This window comes from Drosophila ananassae, assembly GCF_017639315.1.
Source record: "Drosophila ananassae strain 14024-0371.13 chromosome 4 unlocalized genomic scaffold, ASM1763931v2 tig00000054, whole genome shotgun sequence".
In the NCBI taxonomy this organism is placed as follows: Eukaryota; Metazoa; Arthropoda; class Insecta; order Diptera; family Drosophilidae; genus Drosophila; species Drosophila ananassae.
The window spans coordinates 7,285,167-7,309,932 of record NW_025319037.1 but is presented as its reverse complement, the minus strand read 5'-3'; the positions used below and the strand labels follow the sequence as shown (position 1 = coordinate 7,309,932).

At 36.9% G+C, this 24,766-nt stretch overlaps 1 protein-coding gene across 4 annotated transcripts in view; it reads left to right on the top strand.

Moving 5' to 3' along the window:
• The first annotated feature begins 5,837 nt into the window (after nucleotides 1-5,837).
• LOC6505487 (transcription initiation factor TFIID subunit 3) overlaps nucleotides 5,838-24,766 on the top strand; it is a 76,837-nt gene continuing 57,908 nt past the window's right edge. For all 4 annotated transcript variants that reach the window (XM_032455898.1, XM_032455897.1, XM_032455896.1 and 1 more), the window contains exon 1: nucleotides 5,838-6,140. In XM_032455898.1, coding sequence (XP_032311789.1) covers nucleotides 5,975-6,140 — 166 coding nt within the window. In that variant the 5' untranslated portion in view covers nucleotides 5,838-5,974. The remainder of the gene's footprint in view (nucleotides 6,141-24,766) is intronic.

Genomic DNA, 24,766 nt, shown 5'->3' with positions numbered 1-24,766 from the left:
CTTGATCTGTACTGCCATAAATTGACTCTATTTCCTTTCTTCCTTCGCAGACCAGAAACATACTACTTGGGGACCTCTCGAGTGGTCCTCCAATTAGCTTTCTGGATCCAAGAAAGCCGAGGTTCCTCTCGTGGAGGCTATAGCGTTGGTTTGGGCGCCATTTTGTTATGACCAGTATCGGGTCCTACCGGCCTCCAATCGGCATGGGTCTGGCTCCGGCTAGCTCATCCAGAGCCGTGGTTCCCCTGACCCTTCCCACTAGACCGCTAACAATGCCGAATAAAAAAAATCCAACATGTTAGACGTTTCACAAAATTAAACTTCCTCAACATTTAAATTTAAATTCTAACATACCCCAAAAAAAAAAAATTCATAACACTCATCCTCACCGGATCATCACGGGATCTCCATCCTACTCCTGATGAAACGGAGTATCTCATTCCTACCTCCTCCCTCGTGCCATCTGACTTGACCTTAGCAGAACGCTGGCCAATTCTCGCGTATGCCCCTTATTTCCATTCCCCTCAATCCCCTACTCTTACCTTCCCATTATCCTTTCCTTAACCCCCCCCCCCATTCATCAGCCCTTATTTCCATTTAATTTATTTATGGAAATTTATTTTTCTTTCTGAAAATAGCCATCCGTCAGCTTCTACGGCCGCTATCGGAACTCACAATGTATATGCAATAATACAAAAAAAATAAAGGAAAATGTGCTGAATGATACTACTATTCGTAATTAATATTTAAAGGTAGAAGCAAAAAAAATATAAAATAAAAATGAAAACAGGATAAAAAAAACAGAATAATTAAATAACAACGACAACGACGTACCACCACACACATAAATGCGTATTAAAACTGAAAATAAATTATCTATATATATCAAACAAAAACTGGGTTTTCAAAACTGGATCTAAAATTGCGATCTCCTATTTTGTTGCTTCTCGGGTGGATTCCACCTCCTAGAAGGCGGAGCAATTTTCCCGGATTACAGAAGAATGGCCAGTCCTTTCTTTCATCCTGTGCTCCTTTTTAGGTGGGCCATGTTGGAACCTTTGGCCGGCTTCCACAATGTAACTTTAGGTCCGGCGTCAATCGTAGTGAGGCGCCAGCAAACCTGTGGCGCCAAAATTAATGGAGCGCCAAAAAACCAACGTCTAGTTTTTCAAATCGGGGATTTTGATCCACCAAAAAAAAAATACGCCAGGTCCAGCTTGAGTTCTTAGGCATTGCTTCTTCTCCCGGAGATAAGAGTCTGGTCGGTCCTGGAATGAAGATTCCCATTTATTACGGCTCTCCTTCCTGGACCGACCTCTTACCATTGATTTCTGCCGACCCTGCTTCCGACCTTGCTTCCCGCCTCCATCTTTTCCAGTTCGCTTTTTAATTATTTCGGTGTGAATTTTTTTCTTCTTTTTTCTTTACCACCCGCACTGCTTGACTACTGTCTTTGAAATAACCTTTCCTTAAATCTCCGCACGGCATGGTCGTTCGGATCGGACCGTTGTTTCAAATCCGATATGTCGCGGGTCATTAACCCCCTCATATCCAAAATTTCCCTGCATGGGACTAGGTGGCAGCCCTAGGCCCCTTTACCTTCACTAGGTGGCATCTCTTTACCCGATTATTTCTTATATTATTATTATGTATCGGCCACAACAAAATAAAATACTTATATTATTTTACTTTAAAGGTTTCTTTTAAAACAAAAAAAAGCAGAACAATTTTTTCAATAGCTTCAAAAACAAACGGATTTATATTTTCACTGAGATCACAGAAAATCACAGAAATGAGATCACAAAAGAAAAATTTAAACTTCGAAAGAAAAATTTAAATTATAAAATAGGAAACCTTAAACTACAAAAACAAAATCGAAATAAAATAAAAAAAAACTAAACTCAATAACTTAATATTTTTAATTATTTCATTTTGCCCTAAAAAGTTCAAAGATGGAACTTCTTTTATTGATGAAAAGGAGTTTGTCCACCACAGATATTATTGCATTGCTTGCTTGCATTGGATCTCACATATTCATGGCATCACCAATGATATTGTGGGATACGTGCCTCCCGATATCGTTTTCGGTGCCTGTTCAAAAGGACGCAACAATGAGCAGACCTCCTGTAGTAGCAGCATTGGATATCTATGTTCTATATAGATTCTATATAGTCAAATCTTAGCCATGCCTAACTCAAGTTTGAATCACGCGCCTCAGTATGCAAGTAAGACGGCATCCCGTCAACTGCTCCGTCTGTCAGTGTAGAGAACGGCGAATGTATCGTGTTTCGACAAAGTAGTCGAAAAATTGTGAGCTCATTTATCGCGACGTTAATCACAGCATTTTATACGGTACGGTATAATCACCTGAATCAAAACATCGTGATCGTGGTGCCATCGTGAAAAACTTATCAGACTTCTGATGCCCTGTAATGGCGAAATTTCTGCGGTTTACTCTTGGCATTCATTACATTAGCTCTTACAAAGCAAAGCGCAGAACGTTCTTTTTCATGTTTAAAAAGGATCAAAAACTATTTACTTTCAACTATGAGTGGAAATCGTCTAAATAGTCTAGCAAATATGAGCATTGAGTTCAATTTACTCGAACGCTTGGAATGTAAAGATCTGATGTAGAGATCAGACGTGTTTGCATTTGAAAAAACGTGTCATCGTGTTTGTTTATTGAAGTTTTCCGATACCGTATTAACGTTACTTTTTCTAATGATTTATTTGATTCATTGATAATTGGATTTGGTTTATCATAAGGTGCTGCAAAAGGGTTCACTATATCTCATTCTCCTCAAGCGTTTGTCATGTTTGTTAATTGAGAATTTTGTTAACTTACAATAATGCAGGTGAATATTTTTTCATGATTGAACGATGAATAAATATATGTTAATAAATCAATATTACATTCATTACAGCTTTGCCACACCAAAATACTGATATCAATTTTGGAGACGAAAAAATGCAATATAGGTATTCAATATTAATCATAAACAAGAAAGGAAAGCTAACTTCGGACGGAGCCGAAGTTAATATACCCTTGCAGTTATGTAGAAGCTTATATAATTATATATATATCGGATCATATAGTTGGCCGATGTTTAAAACAACCTCAAGCACCTTTAAAAATAGAAAGGTGCTTGGGGTTGTTTTAAAAATTTTAATTTTTATAAACATTCATATAGTTGGCCGATTCTCGTGACAATTTCACCATCAAATCCATTTTCTAATAAAAATGTTTAAAACAACCCCAAGCACCTTTAAAAATAGAAAGGTTGAGCCATTTCCGATCGTTCAGTTAAATAAAGATATAGTCGGCCGATCCTTATGAAATTTGGCAGATCGGATTAAGTTGCCCAAAATGGAATCCGTAGAAAGTCCCATCATTCTAGCTTCAAAAACAACAAAGTTAAGGCAATTCCGATCGTTCAGTTATATGGCTGCTATAAGATATAGTCGGCCGATCCTTATAAAGTTTGGAATAACTTTGCCCAAAATGGGATCCGTAAAAACTCCCATTTTTCTAACTTGAAAAACACCAAAGTTATAGCATTTCCGATCAATCAGTTATATGACAGCTATAGGATATAGTCGACCGATCGCGGCCGTTCCGACTTATGTACTACCTGCAAGGAAAATAAGGATGTATGCAACGTTTCATCTAGATAGCTTTACAACTGAGAAACCAGTTTGCGTAGAAACCGACAGACGGACGGACATGCTTATATCGACTCAGGAGGTGATCCTGATCTCCTTCACTGCGTTATACACTTTTGACCACAATTTTAATACCCTCTGCAAGGGTATAAAGATAAAAACGAGTTTATGTTAAAGTGTAACAACTGCATAATTTTTATTTTCAAATATCACTTTCCCACAATATTTTAATCATGATTAATATAACGTTTCCTTGAGCACGCCACACGGCGTGCTATCCTTAAGGCTACCCTTAAGGGTCGCATTAGTCCATTTACATTGTTGTAACCAGTGTTTTCATCAGCTCGTTACAGAAAAAGGCTAGATTGATTACACAGGCCGACAATTTCCTATTTTTTTTTTCCTCCACGCATAATTTTACCTGCTCCATAACCTTTCGGCTCCCCTGAACCAAAGTCCAGAAAAAACATAGTTTCTATCCTACCTAAGAGAAGAAATTGATCAAATTTCACCATATATTGAATTATGCAGGCCGTGTAGTGGCGATGACCATCATTGATTCTAGTACATATAATTTTTGAAATGTATGTGTACCAACTAAAATTAAAAAATGTTATATAGCAGTTATCATATCTTTGGAATACTCATCCAAAGTTCAAATCTCAGATTTTCTACATTAATTTTTTGTCTTCTATTATTTTTACCCAAACATTTTGCTATGGAATATTTTTATTTTCTTATTGAAATCAGTAGATCATATCATTTTTTAATTTTGGATTTAAGGAAAAACTCGAAATAATTTTATTGAATTTATTATAACATAGGTGGTTAAACAATATTTTCTTCAATTAAATTGGAGTTTTTAATCCCATATTTTCAAAAAGTTATGGCTATCTAAAACTGTTCTATGTTCAAAACGTATCTATTGCAGGTTCAGCTTGTTTAGTAAAGCTTTACAGAAATTGTAGATATTTTGTTTGATTTAGCCATGAATTACGGAACTTTTGTTTGTAAGCTTTTTTTGGCACCTTCACTCACAAATTTCACAATAAAAGTAACGACTGATAGCACTGTGTATCGATATATACGACAGTGTTGCATTCATTTAAAAGTGCTGCTATCGATATCAAAGTAATGTACATTTGAAAAGTGTAATGTACACTTTTCAGCTCTTTACACAAAAATAACAAGAAAGGAAAGCTAACTTCGGACGGAGCCGAAGTTGATATACCCTTGCAGTTGAATCGCAGTCCGCTAGGTGGCGCCACGCATCTTATATCATTAGATACATAGCGGATCGTATATAGTTGGCCGATCCTTATGAAATTTGGCATATCGAATTATTTTGCCAAAAGAGGAATCCATTGAAATCCCATCCTTCTAACTTGAAAAACAACGAAGTTATAGCGAGTTCCGATCAATCAGTTATATGGCAGCTATTGAATATAGTCGACCGATCCTTATGAAATTCGACAAATCAGATTGTATTTCCCAAAATAGAATCTGTACCAAATCCCATCTTTCTAACTTACAAAACTCCAAAGTTGTGCCAATTTCGATCGTTCTATGACAGCTATAGGATATAGTCGGCCGATCCTTATGAAATTTTGTACACAAGATATTTTGGTCAAATATAACATGTGTGGAAAGTCCCAACCCTCTAACTTAAAAAACACCAAAGTTATGGCATTTCCGATCAATCAGTTATATGGCAGCTATAGGATATAGTCGACCGATCCCGGCCGTTCCGACTTATATACTGCCTGCAAAGGAAAGAAGGGTGTGTGCAAAGTTTCAACTCGATAGCTTTAAAACTGAGAGACTAGTTTGCGTAGAAACGGACAGACGGACCGACGGACAGACGGACATGCTCATATCCACTCAGGAGGTGATCCTGATCAAGAATATATATACTTTATTGGGTCGGAGATGTCTCCTTCACTGCGTTGCACACTTTTGACCAAAATTATAATACCCTCTGCAAGGGTATAAAAAGCGGATAAAAAAGGCCAGCCCAAAAATAAAAAAAGAACCGATAAAAGGCTAAGGGATGTTTTAAAATTTTTCCGGCTGACGCAGTTAAAAACCGGACAGATTTGTCCGGAAAAAGGATAAAATGGCAACACTGGTTGTAACTTACATTATTAAATTTAATACCATTTGAAATGAGGTTTTAGTATTTTCAAGCATTTTTGCTCGCGGAATTTGGTATATTTAAACGAAGTGTTGTCGGTCATACAATGAACAAAATTAATACTTGACCGATGTAGTTATTCCATATTTTACTTCATTATAAAATATAAAAATTGCAATGGCCGAAAAATATTCATCTGATCTTTTTCGTGTGGTCATTGCACAAATATCACAAACCATCGGATACAGCTATACATTTAGTTCCCCATTGGAATTATTACAAGACGTTATAAAAAAGTTTGTGCACGAATTTGCTCAAGACATGCATCGCAACATGGAACACGGTAAGCAATGCGGTAGCCTTATATTTTACGCACCTGAAACATATTAACTTATCGAGCTCTTACTTCGAATCTTTACGAACTTGCTATAACCCATCATTACTTTTCTTTTTAAATCTGTATAATGTACATAGAACTACCTACATTTGTACATATGTATATATGTATGTATACTGCAAACTTTGCACAACTTTGATGTTTTTGAAAAGTGTGCAACGCAGTGAAGGAGACATCTCCGTCCCTCTAAATTTTATATATTTTCAAAAATATTTACAATACTCAGGATCACCTCTTAAGTCGATATAAACATGTCCGTCTGTCTGTCGATTTCTACGCAAACTTGTCTCTCAGTTTTAAAACTATGAAGTTGAAACTTTGCACACATCTTCCGTTTGCAGGCAGTACATACATATGTAAGTCGGATCGGCCGGGATCGGTCGACTATATCCTATAGCTGCCATATAACTGATTGATCGGAAATGCCATAACTTTGGTGTTTTTTAAGTTGGGTCTTTCCACACATGCTATATTTGACCAAAATATCTTATGTACAAAATTTCATAAGGATCGGCCGACTATATCGTATAGCTGTCATAGAACGATCGGAATTGGCATAACTTTGGTGTTTTTTAAGTTAGAAAGATGGGTCTTGGTACAGATTCTATATTGGACAAAATAATCTTATTTTCCAAATTTCATAAGGATCGGCCGACTATATACGATTTGCTATATATCTAATAATATAAGATACGTGGCGCCGCCTAGCGGACTGCGACTCAACTGCAAGTTGTGTAATTTCCGATATTAACTTGGGTATATTAACTTGGGCTCCGCCCGAAGTTAGCTTTCCTTTCTTGTTTGTTTTAAGTTCATAATATAAGAAACCCATTCGATGCGGTCCCATATATATATTTCAATAAAAACTGTCATAAAACTGCAAGGGGTATATGCACCCATATATACAGTGGCGAGCATATTTGGATACGTTTTCACTTTTGACTTCAAGATTCATTCGTAAAAAGGTATTAATCGACAAAATTTCCAATAATATTATACCTATTATACAAAAAAATAAAATATTTCAATAAGTTTCTTATATAACGAATACCATGCCATGAATACCATGAATTGAACATTTTCTGGGTGCGGCAGATCCGAATTCCAATCGAAAGGTATTTTAATATCCTTGTAAAGGGTATTACAAGCATAAAGTATATGTATATATTCTTTATCAGGATCACCTTCTATCCTTAGCTGCCATACATAACTGATTAATCGGAAATTACACAACTTCGGTATTTTTGATAATAAGTTCGAACTTATTAAACTTAGGGCAAAATAATCCGATTTACCGAAATTTTTATTTTACCTTCGCAAAATGTATCTAGTTTGTCCATCTGTCTGTCTGTCATCTGTTTGTCTGTCTGTTTATCTAAGATTCGCATGCGCAGGTTCTTTGTAGCGCATGCCTTCCCTGGAAGTGACCTACCAGGAGATGTCAAGGCAGTGCAGAAGGAGGACCTCACCATCATGGTACTGGAGCCATTGGAAATGCAGTTGCGTGATAAATTCATCACCAGGCTCCTGGACGAGTTAGAGGGACTGCTGCTGTTCGCAATATCTGATTTGATTGTTTTAATTTTCACCGCTGGCCACAAAATAAGAGCCTGGGTTGGTCTCCACACTGGACTCTAACATGCACCCTTTCAATGGTGAAGGTCGTCCATGTCGCTGCTGCCGCCGTATGCAGATGCCAAGGTGGCTGCTTTTCCAGCCATGAAATCTGCCTTATGCTTATGTTTTAATTGTCGACGATCGACGATCGAAAATTGCCTCTGGTTCTGGATAGACGCGACAGTCAGGAACCAAGAATCATAGACCAAGATTATCTGATGGAGCTATTCCATGCCTCTGCGCAGTTGTGTTGAAAGTTGAATTTCCAAAAGAGGGGAGTATGTTGTAATTTGTGCCAGTATTAATAGTCGAAAAATTCTAAAAATGATTTATTTTTGATCGCGCAACTGCTTAAGGGGTTATATACAGTCAGGATTTTCAAAAAATCGATTTTTTTTTTTTTGCATTTTCTTAAAGAATATATATTTCTCTGTTGTGAAAAAAATTTTTATGAAGATTCGAGAAATATTTCCCAAGTTACAGACAAAACTAGAAAAAATTTTTAACTCAATGTAAACTGTTTGTGAAACTTTAAAATCGTTTTTCTCAAAACTATGTTTCTCAAATCGGTGAACACGATTTCTCGAAAACCACTGAACCGATTTAGCTCTAATTTTCACACAAAATTAATAACTACTTTTTGCTGTCTTTAATCGAAGATCTTTTAAATAAAATTAAAATTATAATTTAAATCAACATTTGAAGTCGATTTTTTTTTCCATAAAAATGAACTTTTTTTTTTGGAAGCTGCCATTTTGTCAAAAAGTGATATTTTTTTAATTCCTTCGATTAAGGACTACATTTTTTAATATACTAAAAGCATCTTTTTGAATTTTTGATTTCCGATGATTCTGCAAATAGTTATTATGTTCACCGCGAGACACTTTTTTTTCGAAGACCATTGGGAGATAAGATGCAGAGGCCAAAGGAAATAATATTTTTACAGATATAAAATATTTTTTTAAACTTTAAAATATGTAAAATAATATAGAAAAAATTCAACTTTAATAAATAAATATTTCCTTGAAAAAAAAAATACCCAAAAACTGCATTTTTTTGACCGCCTGACTGTATATAACCCCTTAACCCCATAAATGTTTGACCACAAAGACCACAGGTCGTTTAAGATCAAGTTCATATTAATGTTCTTTATATCGTGAACTAAGTTTCCTCATGCCTTTTTTGTTTGTTTAAAGCAGGGATGCCCAGTCCCATTGCTCTCGTTCCTCCTTTGTTGTTGGATTGCTCTGTCATATGGGTAAAGCAAAATCATTGCCTGTGCTGCTCCCAGCATAGGCAAGGAAAATTACAATTACAATTTTGCATAGCTTAACAACACTTAACTTAACACTTTCGTCCCAGTGCGAAGGCAATTTGTTGTTGGATTGTTGTTGAAATTGTATTTGTGATTTTGTGCATCGGTATTGGATTTTGCAAGCAGTGCTTGGGCACCCCTGGTTTAAAGCGATAATTTCACTTCTACAACTCTTATTTGATTGCACTGCCCTGCAAATTTCAACTTTTGCATTGCGAATTAGATGGAATTTAGTGTTTCCGAAATATTTTGTTGTTTGGTCGTTTTTGAGAAATCAAACCGTCAAATTCTGACGTGCTACGAAATAGAGTACTATTGGAAACTAAAGGCATGCACCGGCGTGTTTATATTTAGGGGTCTTATCAAAAAAAGTACACAGTACGAGGAACCAATCGCTTGCCGTATGAGTGGGAACACCGACAGTAGGAGAGTAATACTCCCTTAACCACCCGTGACTGGCAGTATTGAGAGATTGGACTGTATAAACACAATGCCTGCCCTAACGGCACATGCGAACTGTTTGGCTTGGGTCTCGTTTTAAAGATACAAAATCAAGCTTTAATTTTCCTTGACGTGATGGGATTCGGGATCAGCACAGAAAAACCTTTCGGAAACACTATATCCCATCTTATTCGCAAAACCCATGCAGGGCATGTTGTTTTTGATAACATGTTCATCTTCATATCTACCGTAAACAAATCACCGAACATTGTTACTCGTAATATTTCATTACTACGCCAGTCGGCTATCACCGCACCACTACGGTTAAACAGTTTTTGCAAAGTCAGTACTTTGCATTCGTTTTTCCCCGGTCTTGCGATTGATATGAACTTTGTCTGAACCTCTCTCACGTAGAGAATATATAAACGTTCAATGCAAAAGTTTCCCGATCTTAGACACATAGTCCAAATTCTCTCAACTAACGCAGAATTCTCTCACGCAAGATCAGATCTTTTAAGTTTTCCATCTGCTCCCACTGTCCAATCGTCAAAACTACTCCCTTCGATATTCCCACTCTAAATTTGCAAAGATGCTAAATGATAGCTTCTCTTGCGTTTCGCACACTAAGCTTATCTCGAACTCTTCCCTTACACTAAGAACGCATATGCATATTACATATTATATTTTTAGGTATTTTCTTATGGCACGGATCCGAAAAAAACATTTGTGCCTTTTTAGGTATCTCTCGCTTCACGCTCAACGGCTTGAAAATGTTTGGGATTCCAAATTCCAAATTTTGGATTATATAATATTATATCATATCTCCTGATCTTATTTTGAAGTTATTTCACTTTCATTAATTAACAAAAACACAATTCGAATCACACAACATTGTGAATTGTGTGTGCACACATTTTTGCGAGTGATTGCATGATGCATATAAACAACACGAAAAAAAGTCCCATTTTAAAGCTTCGGACAGTTTTCAAAGCTTCCACTCATAAGCTCACATGTTTATTGTGAACTGACAAATACAATTCAATTCAAAAAAAGTGTCTCGTTTTTTACATAATAAAAAATATTTAATAAGTGCATTGAGGCACTCTTGGGTATAGAGGGCTAAGCGTAAGTTAACGAATTTTCCTCCTTCCCTAGCTTTCATATTTCTTCCTCTTCACCAGTGGGTATAACTAATAACTTTGCCTAGTTTTTACAATCCTCATAGTCTGCTGACAAGTATAACTTATATTCTAATTACACAGGCCGACAATTTCCAACTTTTTTTTTTCCTCCCCTCATAATTTCATCTGCTCCATAACCTGTAGGCTCCCCTGAACCAAAGTCCACAACAAACATAGGTTCTATCCTCCACAGTTTCCGCGGTACATTTAAGAGAATAAATTGATCAAATTTTTATACCCTTGCAGAGGGTATTATAATTTTGGTCAAAAGTGTGCAACGCAGTGAAGGAGACATCTCCGACCCTATAAAGTATATATATTCTTGATCAGGATCACCTCCTGAGTCGATATGAGCATGTCCGTCTGTCCGTTTCTACGCAAACTAGTCTCAGTTTTAAAGCTATCGAGTTGAAACTTTGCACACACCCTTCTTTCCTTTGCAGGCAGTATATAAGTCGGAACGGCCGGGATCGGTCGACTATATCCTATAGCTGCCATATAACTGATTGATCGGAAATGCCATAACTTTGACTTTTTTAAGTTAGAGGGTTGGGACTTTCCACACATGTTATATTTGACCAAAATATCTTGTGTACAAAATTTCATAAGGATCGGCCGACTATGTCCTATAGCTGTCATAGAACGATCGAAATTGGCATAACTTTGGTGTTTTTTAAGTTAGAAAGATGGGATTTGGTACAGATTCTATTTTGGGAAAAATAATTCAATATGCCAAATTTCATAAGGATCGGCCGACTATATACGATCCGCTACATATCTAATAATTTAAGATGCGTGGCGCCACCTAGCGGACTGCGACTGAACTGCAAGGGTATATAAACTTCGGCTCCTTTCTTGTATCATATATTGAATACAAGTTGGCCGTGTAATGACCATCATTGTTTCTAGTACATATCATTTTTGAAATGTATGTGTACCAACTAAAATTAAAAAAATGCTTTTTAGCAGTTACCATATCTTTGGAATCGATAGCTCTAAAACTGAGAGACTAGTTTGCGTAGAAACCGACAGACAGACGGACATGCTTATATCGACTCAGGAGGTGATTCTGATCAAGAATATATATACTTTATAGGGTCGGAGATGTCACCTTCACTGCGTTCCACACTTTTTTTTTAATCAAATCTTATATTTTTATACCCTTGCAGAGGGTATTATAATTTTGGTCAAAATTATATCCTTCTTTACCTTTCAGGTAGTACATAAGTCCGAACGGCCGCGATCGGTCGACTATATCCTATAGCTGCCATATAACTGATTGATCGGAAATGCCATAACTTTGGTGTTTTTTATGTTAGAAGGATGGGACTTCTATAGATTCTAATTTGGGCAAACTTATACGATCTGCCAAATTGAGACTTTCCACACATATTTGACCAAAATATCTTGTGTACAAAATTTCATAAGGATCGGCCGACTATATCCTATAGCTGTCATAGAACGATCGACATTGGCATAACTTTGGTGTTTTTTAAGTTAGAAAGATGGGTCTTGGTACAGATTCTATATTGGACAAAATAATCTTATTTTCCAAATTTCATAAGGATCGGCCGACTATATACGATTTGCTATATATCTAATAATATAAGATACGTGGCGCCGCCTAGCGGACTGCGACTCAACTGCAAGTTGTGTAATTTCCGATATTAACTTGGGTATATTAACTTGGGCTCCGCCCGAAGTTAGCTTTCCTTTCTTGTTTGTTTTAAGTTCATAATATAAGAAACCCATTCGATGCGGTCCCATATATATATTTCAATAAAAACTGTCATAAAACTGCAAGGGGTATATGCACCCATATATACAGTGACGAGCATATTTGGATACGTTTTCACTTTTGACTTCAAGATTCATTCGTAAAAAGGTATTAATCGACAAAATTTCCAATAATATTATACCTATTATACAAAAAAATAAAATATTTCAATAAGTTTCTTATATAACGAATACCATGCCATGAATACCATGAATTGAACATTTTCTGGGTGCGGCAGATCCGAATTCCAATCGAAAGGTATTTTAATATCCTTGTAAAGGGTATTACAAGCATAAAGTATATGTATATATTCTTTATCAGGATCACCTTCTATCCTTAGCTGCCATACATAACTGATTAATCGGAAATTACACAACTTCGGTATTTTTGATAATAAGTTCGAACTTATTAAACTTAGGGCAAAATAATCCGATTTACCGAAATTTTTATTTTACCTTCGCAAAATGTATCTAGTTTGTCCATCTGTCTGTCTGTCATCTGTTTGTCTGTCTGTTTATCTAAGATTCGCATGCGCAGGTTCTTTGTAGCGCATGCCTTCCCTGGAAGTGACCTACCAGGAGATGTCAAGGCAGTGCAGAAGGAGGACCTCACCATCATGGTACTGGAGCCATTGGAAATGCAGTTGCGTGATAAATTCATCACCAGGCTCCTGGACGAGTTAGAGGGACTGCTGCTGTTCGCAATATCTGATTTGATTGTTTTAATTTTCACCGCTGGCCACAAAATAAGAGCCTGGGTTGGTCTCCACACTGGACTCTAACATGCACCCTTTCAATAGTGAAGGTCGTCCATGTCGCTGCTGCCGCCGTATGCAGATGCCAAGGTGGCTGCTTTTCCAGCCATGAAATCTGCCTTATGCTTATGTTTTAATTGTCGACGATCGACGATCGAAAATTGCCTCTGGTTCTGGATAGACGCGACAGTCAGGAACCAAGAATCATAGACCAAGATTATCTGATGGAGCTATTCCATGCCTCTGCGCAGTTATGTTGAAAGTTGAATTTCCAAAAGAGGGGAGTATGTTGTAATTTGTGCCAGTATTAATAGTCGAAAAATTCTAAAAATGATTTATTTTTGATCGCGCAACTGCTTAAGGGGTTATATACAGTCAGGATTTTCAAAAAATCGATTTTTTTTTTTTTTTGCATTTTCTTAAAGAATATATATTTCTCTGTTGTGAAAAAAATTTTTATGAAGATTCGAGAAATATTTCCCAAGTTACAGACAAAACTAGAAAAAATTTTTAACTCAATGTAAACTGTTTGTGAAACTTTAAAATCGTTTTTCTCAAAACTATGTTTCTCAAATCGGTGAACACGATTTCTCGAAAACCACTGAACCGATTTAGCTCTAATTTTCACACAAAATTAATAACTACTTTTTGCTGTCTTTAATCGAAGATCTTTTAAATAAAATTAAAATTATAATTTAAATCAACATTTGAAGTCGATTTTTTTTTCCATAAAAATGAACTTTTTTTTTTGGAAGCTGCCATTTTGTCAAAAAGTGATATTTTTTTAATTCCTTCGATTAAGGACTACATTTTTTAATATACTAAAAGCATCTTTTTGAATTTTTGATTTCCGATGATTCTGCAAATAGTTATTATGTTCACCGCGAGACACTTTTTTTTCGAAGACCATTGGGAGATAAGATGCAGAGGCCAAAGGAAATAATATTTTTACAGATATAAAATATTTTTTTAAACTTTAAAATATGTAAAATAATATAGAAAAAATTCAACTTTAATAAATAAATATTTCCTTGAAAAAAAAAATACCCAAAAACTGCATTTTTTTGACCGCCTGACTGTATATAACCCCTTAACCCCATAAATGTTTGACCACAAAGACCACAGGTCGTTTAAGATCAAGTTCATATTAATGTTCTTTATATCGTGAACTAAGTTTCCTCATGCCTTTTTTGTTTGTTTAAAGCAGGGATGCCCAGTCCCATTGCTCTCGTTCCTCCTTTGTTGTTGGATTGCTCTGTCATATGGGTAAAGCAAAATCATTGCCTGTGCTGCTCCCAGCATAGGCAAGGAAAATTACAATTACAATTTTGCATAGCTTAACAACACTTAACTTAACACTTTCGTCCCAGTGCGAAGGCAATTTGTTGTTGGATTGTTGTTGAAATTGTATTTGTGATTTTGTGCATCGGTATTGGATTTTGCAAGCAGTGCTTGGGCACCCCTGGTTTAAAGCGATAATTTCACTTCTACAACTCTTATTTGATTGCACTGCCCTGCAAATTTCAACTTTTGCATTGCGAATTAGATGGAATTTAGTGTTTCCGAAATATTTTGTTGTTTGGTCGTTTTTGAGAAATCAAACCGTCAAATTCTGACGTGCTACGAAATAGAGTACTATTGGAAACTAAAGGCATGCACCGGCGTGTTTATATTTAGGGGTCTTATCAAAAAAAGTACACAGTACGAGGAACCAATCGCTTGCCGTATGAGTGGGAACACCGACAGTAGGAGAGTAATACTCCCTTAACCACCCGTGACTGGCAGTATTGAGAGATTGGACTGTATAAACACAATGCCTGCCCTAACGGCACATGCGAACTGTTTGGCTTGGGTCTCGTTTTAAAGATACAAAATCAAGCTTTAATTTTCCTTGACGTGATGGGATTCGGGATCAGCACAGAAAAACCTTTCGGAAACACTATATCCCATCTTATTCGCAAAACCCATGCAGGGCATGTTGTTTTTGATAACATGTTCATCTTCATATCTACCGTAAACAAATCACCGAACATTGTTACTCGTAATATTTCATTACTACGCCAGTCGGCTATCACCGCACCACTACGGTTAAACAGTTTTTGCAAAGTCAGTACTTTGCATTCGTTTTTCCCCGGTCTTGCGATTGATATGAACTTTGTCTGAACCTCTCTCACGTAGAGAATATATAAACGTTCAATGCAAAAGTTTCCCGATCTTAGACACATAGTCCAAATTCTCTCAACTAACGCAGAATTCTCTCACGCAAGATCAGATCTTTTAAGTTTTCCATCTGCTCCCACTGTCCAATCGTCAAAACTACTCCCTTCGATATTCCCACTCTAAATTTGCAAAGATGCTAAATGATAGCTTCTCTTGCGTTTCGCACACTAAGCTTATCTCGAACTCTTCCCTTACACTAAGAACGCATATGCATATTACATATTATATTTTTAGGTATTTTCTTATGGCACGGATCCGAAAAAAACATTTGTGCCTTTTTAGGTATCTCTCGCTTCACGCTCAACGGCTTGAAAATGTTTGGGATTCCAAATTCCAAATTTTGGATTATATAATATTATATCATATCTCCTGATCTTATTTTGAAGTTATTTCACTTTCATTAATTAACAAAAACACAATTCGAATCACACAACATTGTGAATTGTGTGTGCACACATTTTTGCGAGTGATTGCATGATGCATATAAACAACACGAAAAAAAGTCCCATTTTAAAGCTTCGGACAGTTTTCAAAGCTTCCACTCATAAGCTCACATGTTTATTGTGAACTGACAAATACAATTCAATTCAAAAAAAGTGTCTCGTTTTTTACATAATAAAAAATATTTAATAAGTGCATTGAGGCACTCTTGGGTATAGAGGGCTAAGCGTAAGTTAACGAATTTTCCTCCTTCCCTAGCTTTCATATTTCTTCCTCTTCACCAGTGGGTATAACTAATAACTTTGCCTAGTTTTTACAATCCTCATAGTCTGCTGACAAGTATAACTTATATTCTAATTACACAGGCCGACAATTTCCAACTTTTTTTTTTCCTCCCCTCATAATTTCATCTGCTCCATAACCTGTAGGCTCCCCTGAACCAAAGTCCACAACAAACATAGGTTCTATCCTCCACAGTTTCCGCGGTACATTTAAGAGAATAAATTGATCAAATTTTTATACCCTTGCAGAGGGTATTATAATTTTGGTCAAAAGTGTGCAACGCAGTGAAGGAGACATCTCCGACCCTATAAAGTATATATATTCTTGATCAGGATCACCTCCTGAGTCGATATGAGCATGTCCGTCTGTCCGTTTCTACGCAAACTAGTCTCAGTTTTAAAGCTATCGAGTTGAAACTTTGCACACACCCTTCTTTCCTTTGCAGGCAGTATATAAGTCGGAACGGCCGGGATCGGTCGACTATATCCTATAGCTGCCATATAACTGATTGATCGGAAATGCCATAACTTTGACTTTTTTAAGTTAGAGGGTTGGGACTTTCCACACATGTTATATTTGACCAAAATATCTTGTGTACAAAATTTCATAAGGATCGGCCGACTATGTCCTATAGCTGTCATAGAACGATCGAAATTGGCATAACTTTGGTGTTTTTTAAGTTAGAAAGATGGGATTTGGTACAGATTCTATTTTGGGAAAAATAATTCAATATGCCAAATTTCATAAGGATCGGCCGACTATATACGATCCGCTACATATCTAATAATTTAAGATGCGTGGCGCCACCTAGCGGACTGCGACTGAACTGCAAGGGTATATAAACTTCGGCTCCTTTCTTGTATCATATATTGAATACAAGTTGGCCGTGTAATGACCATCATTGTTTCTAGTACATATCATTTTTGAAATGTATGTGTACCAACTAAAATTAAAAAAATGCTTTTTAGCAGTTACCATATCTTTGGAATCGATAGCTCTAAAACTGAGAGACTAGTTTGCGTAGAAACCGACAGACAGACGGACATGCTTATATCGACTCAGGAGGTGATTCTGATCAAGAATATATATACTTTATAGGGTCGGAGATGTCACCTTCACTGCGTTCCACACTTTTTTTTTAATCAAATCTTATATTTTTATACCCTTGCAGAGGGTATTATAATTTTGGTCAAAATTATATCCTTCTTTACCTTTCAGGTAGTACATAAGTCCGAACGGCCGCGATCGGTCGACTATATCCTATAGCTGCCATATAACTGATTGATCGGAAATGCCATAACTTTGGTGTTTTTTATGTTAGAAGGATGGGACTTCTATAGATTCTAATTTGGGCAAACTTATACGATCTGCCAAATTGAGACTTTCCACACATATTTGACCAAAATATCTTGTGTACAAAATTTCATAAGGATCGGCCGACTATATCCTATAGCTGTCATAGAACGATCGACATTGGCATAACTTTGGTGTTTTTTAAGTTAGAAAGATGGGTCTTGGTACAGATTCTATATTGGACAAAATAATCTTATTTTCCAAATTTCATAAGGATCGGCCGACTATATACGATTTGCTATATATCTAATAATATAAGATACGTGGCGCCGCCTAGCGGACTGCGACTCAACTGCAAGTTGTGTAATTTCCGATATTAACTTGGGTATATTAACTTGGGCTCCGCCCGAAGTTAGCTTTCCTTTCTTGTTTGTTTTAAGTTCATAATATAAGAAACCCATTCGATGCGGTCCCATATATATATTTCAATAAAAACTGTCATAAAACTGCAAGGGGTATATGCACCCATATATACAGTGACGAGCATATTTGGATACGTTTTCACTTTTGACTTCAAGATTCATTCGTAAAAAGGTATTAATCGACAAAATTTCCAATAATATTATACCTATTATACAAAAAAATAAAATATTTCAATAAGTTTCTTATATAACGAATACCATGCCATGAATACCATGAATTGAACATTTTCTGGGTGCGGCAGATCCGAATTCCAATCGAAAGGTATTTTAATATCCTTGTAAAGGGTATTACAAGCATAAAGTATATGTATATATTCTTTATCAGGATCACCTTCTATCCTTAGCTGCCATACATAACTGATTAATCGGAAATTACACAACTTCGGTATTTTTGATAATAAGTTCGAACTTATTAAACTTAGGGCAAAATAATCCGATTTACCGAAATTTTTATTTTACCTTCGCAAAATGTATCTAGTTTGTCCATCTGTCTGTCTGTCATCTGTTTGTCTGTCTGTTTATCTAAGATTCGCATGCGCAGGTTCTTTGTAGCGCATGCCTTCCCTGGAAGTGACCTACCAGGAGATGTCAAGGCAGTGCAGAAGGAGGACCTCACCATCATGGTACTGGAGCCATTGGAAATGCAGTTGCGTGATAAATTCATCACCAGGCTCCTGGACGAGTTAGAGGGACTGCTGCTGTTCGCAATATCTGATTTGATTGTTTTAATTTTCACCGCTGGCCACAAAATAAGAGCCTGGGTTGGTCTCCACACTGGACTCTAACATGCACCCTTTCAATAGTGAAGGTCGTCCATGTCGCTGCTGCCGCCGTATGCAGATGCCAAGGTGGCTGCTTTTCCAGCCATGAAATCTGCCTTATGCTTATGTTTTAATTGTCGACGATCGACGATCGAAAATTGCCTCTGGTTCTGGATAGACGCGACAGTCAGGAACCAAGAATCATAGACCAAGATTATCTGATGGAGCTATTCCATGCCTCTGCGCAGTTATGTTGAAAGTTGAATTTCCAAAAGAGGGGAGTATGTTGTAATTTGTGCCAGTATTAATAGTCGAAAAATTCTAAAAATGATTTATTTTTGATCGCGCAACTGCTTAAGGGGTTATATACAGTCAGGATTTTCAAAAAATCGATTTTTTTTTTTTTGCATTTTCTTAAAGAATATATATTTCTCTGTTGTGAAAAAAATTTTTATGAAGATTCGAGAAATATTTCCCAAGTTACAGACAAAACTAGAAAAAATTTTTAACTCAATGTAAACTGTTTGTGAAACTTTAAAATCGTTTTTCTCAAAACTATGTTTCTCAAATCGGTGAACACGATTTCTCGAAAACCACTGAACCGATTTAGCTCTAATTTTCACACAAAATTAATAACTACTTTTTGCTGTCTTTAATCGAAGATCTTTTAAATAAAATTAAAATTATAATTTAAATCAACATTTGAAGTCGATTTTTTTTTCCATAAAAATAAACTTTTTTTTTTGGAAGCTGCCATTTTGTCAAAAAGTGATATTTTTTTAATTCCTTCGATTAAGGACTACATTTTTTAATATACTAAAAGCATCTTTTTGAATTTTTGATTTCCGATGATTCTGCAAATAGTTATTATGTTTACCGCGAGACACTTTTTTTTCGAAGACCATTGGGAGATAAGCTGCAGAGGCCAAAGGAAATAATATTTTTACAGATATAAAATATTTTTTTAAACTTTAAAATATGTAAAATAATATAGAAAAAATTCAACTTTTATAAATAAATATTTCCTTGAAAAAAAAAATACCCAAAAACTGCATTTTTTTGACCGCCTGACTGTATATAACCCCTTAACCCCATAAATGTTTGACCACAAAGACCACAGGTCGTTTAAGATCAAGTTCATATTAATGTTCTTTATATCGTGAACTAAGTTTCCTCATGCCTTTTTTGTTTGTTTAAAGCAGGGATGCCCAGTCCCATTGCTCTCGTTCCTCCTTTGTTGTTGGATTGCTCTGTCATATGGGTAGAGCAAAATCATTGCCTGTGCTGCTCCCAGCATAGGCAAGGAAAATTACAATTACAATTTTGCATAGCTTAACAACACTTAACTTAACACTTTCGTCCCAGTGCGAAGGCAATTTGTTGTTGGATTGTTGTTGAAATTGTATTTGTGATTTTGTGCATCGGTATTGGATTTTGCAAGCAGTGCTTGGGCACCCCTGGTTTAAAGCGATAATTTCACTTCTACAACTCTTATTTGATTGCACTGCCCTGCAAATTTCAACTTTTGCATTGCGAATTAGATGGAATTTAGTGTTTCCGAAATATTTTGTTGTTTGGTCGTTTTTGAAAAATCAAACCGTCAAATTCTGACGTGCTACGAAATAGAGTACTATTGGAAACTAAAGGCATGCACCGGCGTGTTTATATTTAGGGGTCTTATCAAAAAAAGTACACAGTACGAGGAACCAATCGCTTGCCGTATGAGTGGGAACACCGACAGTAGGAGAGTAATACTCCCTTAACCACCCGTGACTGGCAGTATTGAGAGATTGGACTGTATAAACACAATGCCTGCCCTAACGGCACATGCGAACTGTTTGGCTTGGGTCTCGTTTTAAAGATACAAAATCAAGCTTTAATTTTCCTTGACGTGATGGGATTCGGGATCAGCACAGAAAAACCTTTCGGGAACACTATATCCCATCTTATTCGCAAAACCCATGCAGGGCATGTTGTTTTTGATAACATGTTCATCTTCATATCTACCGTAAACAAATCACCGAACATTGTTACTCGTAATATTTCATTACTACGCCAGTCGGCTATCACCGCACCACTACGGTTAAACAGTTTTTGCAAAGTCAGTACTTTGCATTCGTTTTTCCCCGGTCTTGCGATTGATATGAACTTTGTCTGAACCTCTCTCACGTAGAGAATATATAAACGTTCAATGCAAAAGTTTCCCGATCTTAGACACATAGTCCAAATTCTCTCAACTAACGCAGAATTCTCTCACGCAAGATCAGATCTTTTAAGTTTTCCATCTGCTCCCACTGTCCAATCGTCAAAACTACTCCCTTCGATATTCCCACTCTAAATTTGCAAAGATGCTAAATGATAGCTTCTCTTGCGTTTCGCACACTAAGCTTATCTCGAACTCTTCCCTTACACTAAGAACGCATATGCATATTACATATTATATTTTTAGGTATTTTCTTATGGCACGGATCCGAAAAAAACATTTGTGCCTTTTTAGGTATCTCTCGCTTCACGCTCAACGGCTTGAAAATGTTTGGGATTCCAAATTCCAAATTTTGGATTATATAATATTATATCATATCTCCTGATCTTATTTTGAAGTTATTTCACTTTCATTAATTAACAAAAACACAATTCGAATCACACAACATTGTGAATTGTGTGTGCACACATTTTTGCGAGTGATTGCATGATGCATATAAACAACACGAAAAAAAGTCCCATTTTAAAGCTTCGGACAGTTTTCAAAGCTTCCACTCATAAGCTCACATGTTTATTGTGAACTGACAAATACAATTCAATTCAAAAAAAGTGTCTCGTTTTTTACATAATAAAAAATATTTAATAAGTGCATTGAGGCACTCTTGGGTATAGAGGGCTAAGCGTAAGTTAACGAATTTTCCTCCTTCCCTAGCTTTCATATTTCTTCCTCTTCACCAGTGGGTATAACTAATAACTTTGCCTAGTTTTTACAATCCTCATAGTCTGCTGACAAGTATAACTTATATTCTAATTACACAGGCCGACAATTTCCAACTTTTTTTTTTCCTCCCCTCATAATTTCATCTGCTCCATAACCTGTAGGCTCCCCTGAACCAAAGTCCACAACAAACATAGGTTCTATCCTCCACAGTTTCCGCGGTACATTTAAGAGAATAAATTGATCAAATTTTTATACCCTTGCAGAGGGTATTATAATTTTGGTCAAAAGTGTGCAACGCAGTGAAGGAGACATCTCCGACCCTATAAAGTATATATATTCTTGATCAGGATCACCTCCTGAGTCGATATGAGCATGTCCGTCTGTCCGTTTCTACGCAAACTAGTCTCAGTTTTAAAGCTATCGAGTTGAAACTTTGCACACACCCTTCTTTCCTTTGCAGGCAGTATATAAGTCGGAACGGCCGGGATCGGTCGACTATATCCTATAGCTGCCATATAACTGATTGATCGGAAATGCCATAACTTTGACTTTTTTAAGTTAGAGGGTTGGGACTTTCCACACATGTTATATTTGACCAAAATATCTTGTGTACAAAATTTCATAAGGATCGGCCGACTATGTCCTATAGCTGTCATAGAACGATCGAAATTGGCATAACTTTGGTGTTTTTTAAGTTAGAAAGATGGGATTTGGTACAGATTCTATTTTGGGAAAAATAATTCAATATGCCAAATTTCATAAGGATCGGCCGACTATATACGATCCGCTACATATCTAATAATTTAAGATGCGTGGCGCCACCTAGCGGACTGCGACTGAACTGCAAGGGTATATAAACTTCGGCTCCTTTCTTGTATCATATATTGAATACAAGTTGGCCGTGTAATGACGATGACCATCATTGTTTCTAGTACATATCATTTTTGAAATGTATGTGTACCAACTAAAATTAAAAAAATGCTTTTTAGCAGTTACCATATCTTTGGAATCGATAGCTCTAAAACTGAGAGACTAGTTTGCGTAGAAACCGACAGACAGACGGACATGCTTATATCGACTCAGGAGGTGATTCTGATCAAGAATATATATACTTTATAGGGTCGGAGATGTCACCTTCACTGCGTTCCACACTTTTTTTTTAATCAAATCTTATATTTTTATACCCTTGCAGAGGGTATTATAATTTTGGTCAAAATTATATCCTTCTTTACCTTTCAGGTAGTACATAAGTCCGAACGGCCGCGATCGGTCGACTATATCCTATAGCTGCCATATAACTGATTGATCGGAAATGCCATAACTTTGGTGTTTTTTATGTTAGAAGGATGGGACTTTCTATAGATTCTAATTTGGGCAAACTTATACGATCTGCCAAATTGAGACTTTCCACACATATTTGACCAAAATATCTTGTGTACAAAATTTCATAAGGATCGGCCGACTATATCCTATAGCTGTCATAGAACGATCGACATTGGCATAACTTTGGTGTTTTTTAAGTTAGAAAGATGGGTCTTGGTACAGATTCTATATTGGACAAAATAATCTTATTTTCCAAATTTCATAAGGATCGGCCGTCTATGTGCTATCCGCTATATATCTAATAACATAAGATGCGTGGCGCTACCTAGCGGGCTGCGACTCAACTGCAAGGGTATATACAATTCGGCTCCACCCGAAGTTAGCTTTCCTTTCTTGTTAACTTAACTAACAATCATGTTGACTGATTCAGAGTTAGACGGCCCTAAAAATCGATTACTGGGTTGGAAGGTCGTTGCGTCGCAGGCGGGATCTGTCGGGATAATTTTGCAAGCTTCCAGATATGGTGTTATTCGAGTTAGCAAGCATTTTTCAAACAATTTAGACAAACAATATAGAAGGCTTATTGGTCTGTACGATGACGGTGTTGTGTGGTCTTTTCCAGGCTTCGGTATCATTATTATGATGGACTTCTTCCACTTTTTTGGGAAATAGCCAAGATTAATGTTACCATTAAATAGTTTGCAGACGACCTCTATAGCGCATTTTGGAAGTTCGATCAGCATCTTTGGCGTCAGTCACCACCGGGAGCCTTTTTTGGTTTTAGCCCTCTTATGACTTTTTCGATTTCGTTCGGCCGGAATGAAGGTGCAGTTGACTGAGGGGTAGCCTCTGGCTGAATGACTGGCAGGAGGAATGAATTTGAGGCAGGGTTTGGCTGGAAGAAACTTTTGAGATGTGTAGCTCGGTCTTCGTCGCTGCGAGCCCAGTATCCTGAAGAGTTTCTTCGGGGTGATCGGAGTGGTCATTTCGTTTGGGGCGCTAAGATTTGGGTGGGCGGGCCCTCCACTGGGGATACATTGTGCTTATAGGTTATATGGTGAAGGGCCAGGTCGAACCATCAGGTTGCTTCCATAAGGCGTTACTTTGATTCTGGCGCCTCTTTGTTCGCACGAGCTGTTCGATTTGCTGATTAGATTTGTGGTTTTTGTTTCGGTCTACTTCCTTCCCTTGAGGAGTAGAGATGTTGGCTTTTTCCATGTTAAACTCCGGTGCTAGTTCTATATGGGCACTCAAGTACTTTTTATATTTAAGCCAGTTTGTTTTTGGCGATGTCAGGCTGAGGGGGTGTTCAGATATTTCTGGGCTTTAAAGAAGCGTTAAAAGCACATGCGAGTGGTCTGATGATAAGTCCGAGGCACTTATTAGAGTGCAAGGTATGTTTTTTGTCACCGCAAAATCAATAAGGTCTGGGAGCTTGCGTGGGTCGGTTGGCCAGTATATGGGACTTCCAGGGGAAACATAGTCCAGTTTATTTCTCACATTTATAATTGCATTGTACAATTGCCTTTCTCTGGGAGTCACTAGATGTGATCCCCAGTGCTTGCGTTTGGCGTTTTAGTCTCCTGCGGCTATAAAACGATCTCCAAGTGAATTGTAGAAGTCCATAAATTGTCCTTCCGAGATTGAGAAACGAGGAGGGCATTAAACGGCAGCGATTGAAAGGCTTCCGTTTCTTGACTGATTTTGTATCGATGTGGCCTACAAGAAGTTTGTTTCAAACCTTTTGTGAAAATGGTGAAAA